General features: G+C 43.0%; 1 protein-coding gene across 1 annotated transcript; it reads right to left on the bottom strand.

Moving 5' to 3' along the window:
* Positions 1 to 3,249: 3,249 nt before the first annotated feature.
* On the bottom strand, positions 3,250 to 4,722 carry GJD2 (gap junction protein delta 2). The gene is made up of 2 exons (XM_074149275.1): positions 4,652 to 4,722; positions 3,250 to 4,093 (listed from the first exon to the last, which is right to left on the bottom strand). The coding sequence occupies exons 1-2, from the start codon at positions 4,720 to 4,722 to the stop codon at positions 3,250 to 3,252; spliced, it is 915 nt and encodes a 304-aa protein (XP_074005376.1).
* Between the last annotated feature and the right edge of the window lie 3,942 nt (positions 4,723 to 8,664).

Genomic DNA, 8,664 nt, shown 5'->3' with positions numbered 1-8,664 from the left:
CAAAACAGCATATGCAATGAATAAAACAAACACAAACTAAATTTTCATATTTAATGTCTGATTCTTCCATAGAAGTCAATGGCAAGACTAATTAATTTCCCTGAGGCAGGAGCAAGACCTAAGTGGCCAGTAACGTGCCCTTCAGCTTCATGTTCACTCAGTTCTGTTCAGTTAACACACTTTTCCATTGCTGTGACAATTTTAAAGCATTTATTTTGTAAATGAATAGTCAGCTTTCATGCAAACAGTCCATTAGCATTAATCATATGACTCTCACATGATACATTGACAAAAGAAAGTGTTTGCAATATTTCTCTTGTCCATGACAAATAAGTAGTTGGTAAGAAATGAAAAATAACAATAGAAAAGGAAGATTAGAAAAACTGATCTCTTGACACCATTTCATTTTTCTTCTGAAATATGAAAAACAATATTCTATTTAGTGTAAATATGGAGGATGGCACTTCTGTTGATCAAAATATGAGTCTTTGTCTACTTTATCACTGATACTGTTGCATAAATTAACATTTGCATTTCCTTATACCCTTCTCTTAGGAAAGTTCTGGGAGTACTGGAGTACAAAATGTGCAACTGCATAAAATAATTGAAGGCACTGAGTCACTGTCACTGGCTATTATAAACAGATCCTTTCTTGCTCTTACCTAAAGGATTTTAAGGTATTAAAACCTTACAGCTTTGAAGACATGCACCTTCACTAGAATTTAACAAAACACTGCTATGCAGCCACTGGAAATAACTTGCGTTAGGGCTTCTGCCTAGCAGGAAATTATGCTGAACCTGAACCAAAGCCCAGTGAATTCAATATGAGTTTTTTCCTTCAACTTTAATTGGCACTGGATCAAGCCCTTTGCACACAAGCTCCCATTTCTTCAACATTAAAACAATGCTTGTGACTGTCAAACAACATTTTTCCCTTCAGTATCTACTGAAAAGGAGATGTTGAAAACCATCCCAGGACTGTGCAAAATGAAAATCAGACTTGGATTTGTGTGTCAGGTAATAATCTTCAGAAGCTTGTTATATTGCAGATGGAGATTTTAGCTGCCATGTTGTCCTTCTAAAAATAACATGCAGTTTTCCAGTGAGCATGCAGTCAACTAGCAATATCAGTGTGCATTTATATCGCAGAGAATCATTTGAGAAATCCATCTTTAGAGGTTTTTATAATCAAATTGGAAAAACTGTTCAGTTTACACATAAGTAAAAATATTTTGAAATCCTTAAAAACATGACAAATCTCAAAGTGTTTTTAATGTCTCACAGTGGAAGGAAAAAAGACCACAGATGAAAGTGATAATGAATACACTATCTAAGAATTAATCGACATATTTTTAAGTGACAATGCTGGCAAACCACAAGAATGAAACGTTAAGGTATTTACTGTAAGCCAAGAGGAAAAGATTTATATGCATTATTTCCAAGCCAAAATACAATAAAAATCCATTTTCAGGCTTGAAATAAATTACAATCAAAAGGCCATTTGTGTCTGAACCCCTGTGGTCTTCTTATGTCATAAAGTATCCCCAAATTTTCCGGCACCATTTTGTCCCTTTTCTTTAAAGGGCAGATACTATTTAGTTAGGAATGCACTTGTATGGTTTTTAGTCCTGATCCAACTCCGACTGCTGCCAGTGGGATATTTTCTGTTCAATTCAGTGGGGATAAAAAAGAAAAAAGTCCTTAAGTAAAACTTAGTAGCCTATAATAAAATGGATTGCTGTTAACAGAGATTTGTGACTGCCCCAGTGGCTTCCCAGTAAGTTGATGGGACACGAACAGTGTATCTCTTGAACCAGCTGTAAGGCAGAAAAGCTGAGGTTACTATTTGGATTCCCTGATGAAAAGCTGCAATTGTTTCATTTATAGGTAAATGTACTCTGGCTGTTCTCGGAGTGACCTTGGCAGCCAACTGTGTTGCCCTTAGTGTCAGCAGAAAGAAGGCTGTTGGTGTCAGTGGGCTTTGGATCAGGCTTTAATGACAAAGAAAGCTTGCTAAAGGAGGAAAACAGACAGAACGAATAGTCTTGATTTCCCAGGTTTTGTCACTTAGAGTTTAGAATATCAACAAGGCACTTTAAACCCTGCAGAATAATTGTTGTAAGTCAATTATTTTGACCTTGTACATTTCTACAACTGTATACAATAATAAAGAAGAACAAATCTCTGGCTTACAAAAAAAGGCAAGTTCTTTATTTATCAATAGAGATTTTAGCTGCTTTTTACACCATTGCAATGACTAAACAAATAGCATAAAATAAACAAAGGAGAGTATAAAATCACTTTATTCCAGCTGGTATCCCAAGACAACCTTTTGACTACGTACAGAGTTAGATGTTTCAAGTATGGCACTTATATAAATAAGAGCAGAGAGAAGGTGATATATTCACAGTTAAAAGCAATGAACTCTGTTCCTTTGGTATGTGTGTCATCATTAGGTGATTGTAGGTAAATACATAACTTGGCTGGCATGAACCAACTCCATCTTATTCATGCACGTATTAGGGAATGAACTGAAATTTACTGATATGTTTTGTGGATCACGACTAATGTAAGATGATTAAGGTCTCTGGTGTGTGTGTGTACAGGCAAACAAAAAAATGGCAAAATTATATTCGGCATTTATTGTTTAGCATAACTAATTGATGCACAAGCTATGATAGAAAATAGCTAGTAATACACACCAGGAATAAACTCTGTGACTTAGACAAGCAAAATAATATAAGACATCTGTGAGATAGGTGAACGCAGATATCCTGATTGAGCTGTGATCAGGTTCCTTACGGTGCAATTACCCTCCTTTTAAAACATGCTTACATCTGCACATTGCAACAGTTTCCCCCACCCCATCCCACCCCATATAGAGTAACCTTGCAGATTTTTAATATGAACATTCTACACATTTACAACAATTAATCAGACAGTCCAAACTGTAAACTTATCCTAATGATGACCAAAAAGCCGCTCCACCAACAGATAACACCCAATCATTAGAAAGAAAAGTAGGAATAATAGTAGCTGTGCTGTAAGGCTAGATCAAGCACGGTTTTATAGCTGTTTTTTCAGTCTTTTACATAGCACTGCATTTTGCAGCTAGTTCAGTAAGTGCAGATCCAATACCTTAATGGCTTTCTTGGTGGTTTGATAAAATGCTTGCCTAAGCAATGTACCTTTCTCTAATGGTATCTGGGTCTGTTCCACCTGGCACAGTGTTTCAGTTCTGTCACAGCCTCACACATAAGCTGAGTCACTTGACTGAGTCCTGCCAAAGTTAGGCATGCTCATTCTTGGCAGGTCCTTATTTCTGATTTCGTATATGGATTTCCTTTTCGCCTGTACTCCTCTCACTGCCATTTTGATCTTTCTCCAGCCCAAGTGGTTCAGTTCTGCCAAATTGAGCACCACACAAATCCCACTGACAGCAAACATGAATACCAGGAATACAGTCTTCTCAGTGGGTCTAGAGACATAGCACTCTACTTCTTTAATGCAAGGGTATCTGTCACATTCGTACATGGAAGGGACATTGAATCCATACAGAAAATACTGTCCCACTAAGAATCCAATCTCTAGGGCATTTCGAAAGACCACTTGGATGATATAAAATCGAGAAATGCCTTCTTGCCTCCTCATCTTTGACTTTGTAGTTCTGATAGCAGGATTGGGGATTTCCTTCACTTCTAAGCAGTCTGGTTCTGCCTCTTTGGTGGAGTTCTCAGTGTTCTGCAGCACCCCATTGACAATCGTGTTCTTGATTTTCTTACTGTCCTCACGCTTCATTGAATCCTGGTCTCTCTCCAAGGTGAGGAAGACAGTGGAGTACCTCCGTTCCCTCTGCTTAGCAGACTGGTGAACGGAGTAAGTTATGAAGCAAAGGCTGGGGGTGCACACCATGATGATCTGGAACACCCAGTACCTTATATGAGAAATAGGGAAAGCCTGGTCGTAACAAGCCTGGTTGCAGCCTGGCTGCAGCGTGTTACAGACAAACATGGTTTGCTCGTCATCGTACACCGTCTCCCCTACAATGGCCACAATGAGTATCCTGAAGATCACCACCACGGTCAGCAGGATCCTGGAACAGAGAAGCCCGTCAGTGCGCGCCGCCGCCGCGCCGCCGGGAGCTGTCCAGTGCTGACCGGGCCCCCGCACCGCCCCGCACCCGCGCAGGAGGCGCGCAGCCTGCGCGGCATCGCCTCGGCGCCCACATGCGCGGCCGCGCCAACCCTCCGCTGTCGAAAATCAAATCCCGGGCGGCGGCCAGCGCTCCCCTCCTCTTCCTCCCCCCCCGCGCCCCGACCTCCGTTTAGAGAAAAAGCGGGCGCCTCCGAAAGCACGGGAGCGTGCGGCACCGGGTAGCTCCGGCTGCGGCACCCCGGTGGCGCCGGGGTCTCCCTGGTGGCCGCCCGCTGCCCCGTGAGTCCTCGGGGACAAGGACGGCGGCGTTTGCGGTGTCCCCGCGCCTCGGTGGCCTGTGCCGCGCACGCACACACACACGCCCTCAAGGCACACGCCGTAAGAGCCCCGCGCGAAAGGTGCCCCGCACGGCCAGGAGCCGGCGAGTGCCGCCGCTCCGCTCGGACAGAAGCGGAACCACCCCCGAAGCCCCCCGTGGCTCCCCCGTAGCCCTTACCTCCCTATCATAGTAGAATGCTGCTGCACGGCAGCTTCCAGTAGCCTCTCTAGAATAGTCCATTCCCCCATCGCTGTTCATCCGGAGACAAAGACTTTGGCAAGCGGAGGGGATCTCTTCACTTCTTCCTTCCTTTTTCCTCCCCTCCTTTTTTTTTTTTTTTTTTTTTTTTTTTTTTTTGCAGGGGGAGGAAAAACGAAAGAGCCGCCCCTCTCTACCGCCCGCAGTCCGGTGGCGGGAAGGCGGCTGGAGACAGCAGCTCTGCCGAGGATTCCTGCCTTGACTGTTGACTAGACTGGGCTGTGCTGGGCTGGGGTCTGCTGGGCTGGGCTGGGCTCGGCTGGGCTGGGCTGGGGGCCCGGCGGCGGCCACCACCGGCCCGGCCCGCTCGGCTCCTGGCGCGGTGCGGCGCGGCGGACCCGCGGCGTGGAGGGAGGAAGGTTGGCTTTTAATGTCTTGCTGCCTCTAATCTGCCTTTAAGTAGTCTCCGCTTGCGTCACTGACAGGTTGGTGGAGAGCAGCCAAAAGCAGCGCTCGGATTTTCTCATTTTTATTATTCTGGTGAATATAAATAAATAAATGCAATAAAATAAATTAAATAAAAAAAAAAAAAATCAAGAGGAGGAAGAGGGAGGGCGGAGAAAGAGCTGCCCCAGCCGGCACGGGGCTCGTTCTGCAACCGAGAGCCTCCTTGCCGGAGCACCCTGGCCGGGCACCCGGTCCCCGCCCCGGCCCGGCCCCCGCCCGCCGGCGCACAGCCCGGCGCTCCGCCGGCGGGACCGGCCAGGGAGAGCAGCCCCGCAACGGAACGGGCGCTGCCCTTCGGCTGCCGGTTTGAAAAGCTGCTGCAGGGCGTGACTGTGACACGGTGGCCCCTCCAGCCGCGAACGCCTGGCTGCTGGGGGGGATTCCCACGGCTTGCTAGGCTTTGCCTCTCTCCCAGAGCTTGTCTGTGTTTTCTGCCGCTCAGGAAACAGCGGTGTCATACAGCAGTAATCTTACCTTGTTAATACTGCTTACCCTTGGAAGATACCGGACTTAAAACTGCGTCTTTGTTCTCCACTGATTACAAATATTTGAATCACTAAGGTGAAATGGAACATATATATAGCCATTTCAGAGAATTCTGATACTGAGATTGGTTTTATGGTAGGAAAGACAGCAGACCTTCACACAAAGCATCTCAAAACAGTACAAGAATAAAGTATCTTGAATAAATCCCCGCATTATAATCAGTTCACAAATTTAATTTCCCATAAACTACTACATTGTGTTTAAAATATTTATTTTACAGATACCCTTAAAGACTGCACCTGAGACATCAGCAAACAACTTCAAAACATTGGCACCAATTGGAATTGACTGTTCTCTGGTGGAGAAGCGAAAAATATATTCTGTATATTTCCATAAAGATCTAGTATAGCTTCATATCTGTTATTTTTGCTCAATTAATCTCATTAAATAGCAACATAAAAAAAATTCTCGTCAGTCTGATCATAATGCTGCTACTGCCAAACTCAGTAAAATCAGTCTCTTCTCAGAACTGCTTAGGCCATTGTAAACAGCGTAGTCCTTTGCTTTATTTACATCTCTCTCATGAACCAATTCTCTCTTGTATTAATGATATTAAGTGTTTTCTGAATAGATAGGAACAAGCTTCATCTGTGTATAGGACATCTGTGTGGTTTAGACACCACAAGGTTTCTTGTTTTTCATTTGGAGTGTGGAGATGGTCTGTGATTCACAAGGTATTGGGTCAGTTCCTTGATTGGATCCCCAAATCTTTGAATTAGGAAAGTACCAAATAAGAGAAGATCCATGAATACCTCTGTTTGTACAGAAATTTGTAGATTTTTCTTCTCTCCCAATCAAGAGTCTGTGAAGAAGCATTCAATAATTTGGATTGTTGCCTTCCCACACTGTTGGGAATTACTGGGAAGACTGAATAATCACTGGTTTTCCTTAAAATCTGACTACATTCTTCTTGAAACCTGATTCTCACAATTCCCTCATTTGTTTTTTCCATGTAGTTTGTAAAACCAAAACCTCATGCTGCAGCAACATCATGACTAAAAAGAAGTGGTTTCTTCTTTTTTTTTTTTTTTTTTTAAGAGGACTGTAGTATCTGTCCAACTACCCTGACAACTGAGTGTCTCATATGGACCCCCAAAGTATCTGTTTGGAGATGAATCTGAAAATTATTTAAAACAAAGCTGTAAAGAAAGCAGTAATGCATGTGTAGAAGGAGAGAGGGCAGGGAATATGCTAAGAAGCTAATGATGATAATCCTATTTAGCAAACCAAACAGAGAGGGAAAGCCCATGATTGAAATTACTGAAGAGAGGAGATTTTGGTTCATAGACAAATATAAGAATTTCTACAAAGGAAAGCTGTTCTCTAGCCCTGGGATAGAAAACCCACTTATCTGAGCTTTTAAGACTAGTAAATAAAAAGGAATTAAATTCTGATCATATCAAACTCCAGCCTATTAATGAACAGTTAGTGTTTGCTGTGTGGGATAAGTTCTACTAACTACTCATGGCCCAGATATGGAGACATGGAGGGCAAATATCACAAATGAATGCTACAAACATGTAAGCACTGTTATGAAATTGCTTTTGGTTTAAATATGGTTTAAAGTTAAATACTTTCAGGCCTGCTCTTACAGGAGTTGCAGCTTATTCCAAAATAGGTGAACTCTCCTTTTTTAACAGTAACCTCATATGCACACATACCCCCACCAAACCGTATTCACATGCGGAATACTTGGCCTTAGACTTGAGAGAAATTTAATGGGTTTAAGACCCTAGTGAGTTTGGGAAAAAAAATAATTTCAGCGTGAGAGTCTCTTTCCTTATACTATCATACGTCTTAAGAGGCTGGAAAACTCAAAGGAGCTTCATACATCTCAAACTTACATGTACAATTTCTGGAACTATGAATTGCGGTCCTTAATTTGAGCCCTGACTTACTGTCAAAATAGAAGTAATAAGAACCAGCATGATGTTCTCCGAGTGCTTAGTGCAGCAGTGAAAGGTGTATGAAGAATGTAATTATTTGCATTTCCATTATCCATTACATGTAGAACAGCAACCTGTAAACTTACCTGGCAAATTGTCTAAATCACAAAGTGCTCAGACTATGTATAGTCATGATGGTAAGGGATAGTTGTAGACATAAGAAGATTTTCAGCTTCTAAAGGTTCATCTTAGGTTTTACACCATTCCCCTGAATGCTTCAGCCTACAGTAAAGCCAGGATTTGGAGAGCAGCAGGCTGGCAAGATTGCTGTGGATGTATATTGCACAGTATACGGTATGGACGTTAGAACACCATGCCTACATTTCATTCACAAGCATTCGGGATTATCAAAGCTTTATGTCTCCCAGCTTACAAAGAACCATTTCCTAATGAAGCAGCAATACCAGTTTGCAGCAGAGCCAGGCCTGTCCTCTTCAATATTTTTTGTCAGTTGCATACAAAGGAAACAAACCCAGCTGCCCACTCCACACATAGGCTTTTGGGTGGGAGAGTGTATCTTCCTTTGTTTTGCTTTGCATTCAAAGAGAATGAGTATTCCTCTACAGACAAAATTCAGTATAAACTCTGCTGTACCTAATAGGAGCTCAAACAAGCTTTGCAAAAGGAAAACTGCAGAGTCTGTGTGTTCAAAGATGCCACTGCCACAATATTAATTCATGATAAAATAATACAGGCTGAGTTGATCTTGGATTAGGTCTGGAGAATGAGACTGTATGTGTCCTCAGTTTGATGCCAAACTGAGGTTAATCTGTCTCTAAGAAGCTGTAGGCCAGATTCTCTCTAAGAAATCCAGCCCTTTTGCCCTGATCTCGTTTTGTAAAGGGTCCAGAAAACAGTCAAATCTCACAGGCTGTACGTTCCTCAAGTACGGAGTGGAACACACTGGGAGCAGAGCTGACACATTTGGCTTTCCTGTCAGACCCCCTGCAGCCTGGACATGGATGGCTCAACTGGGGTGGGACAAAGAAGCCA

This window comes from Numenius arquata, chromosome 6 (assembly GCF_964106895.1).
Source record: "Numenius arquata chromosome 6, bNumArq3.hap1.1, whole genome shotgun sequence".
Lineage (NCBI taxonomy): Eukaryota > Metazoa > Chordata > Aves > Charadriiformes > Scolopacidae > Numenius > Numenius arquata.
Note: the sequence above shows the minus strand (reverse complement) of the source record. Positions and strands in the feature narration are given on the sequence as shown.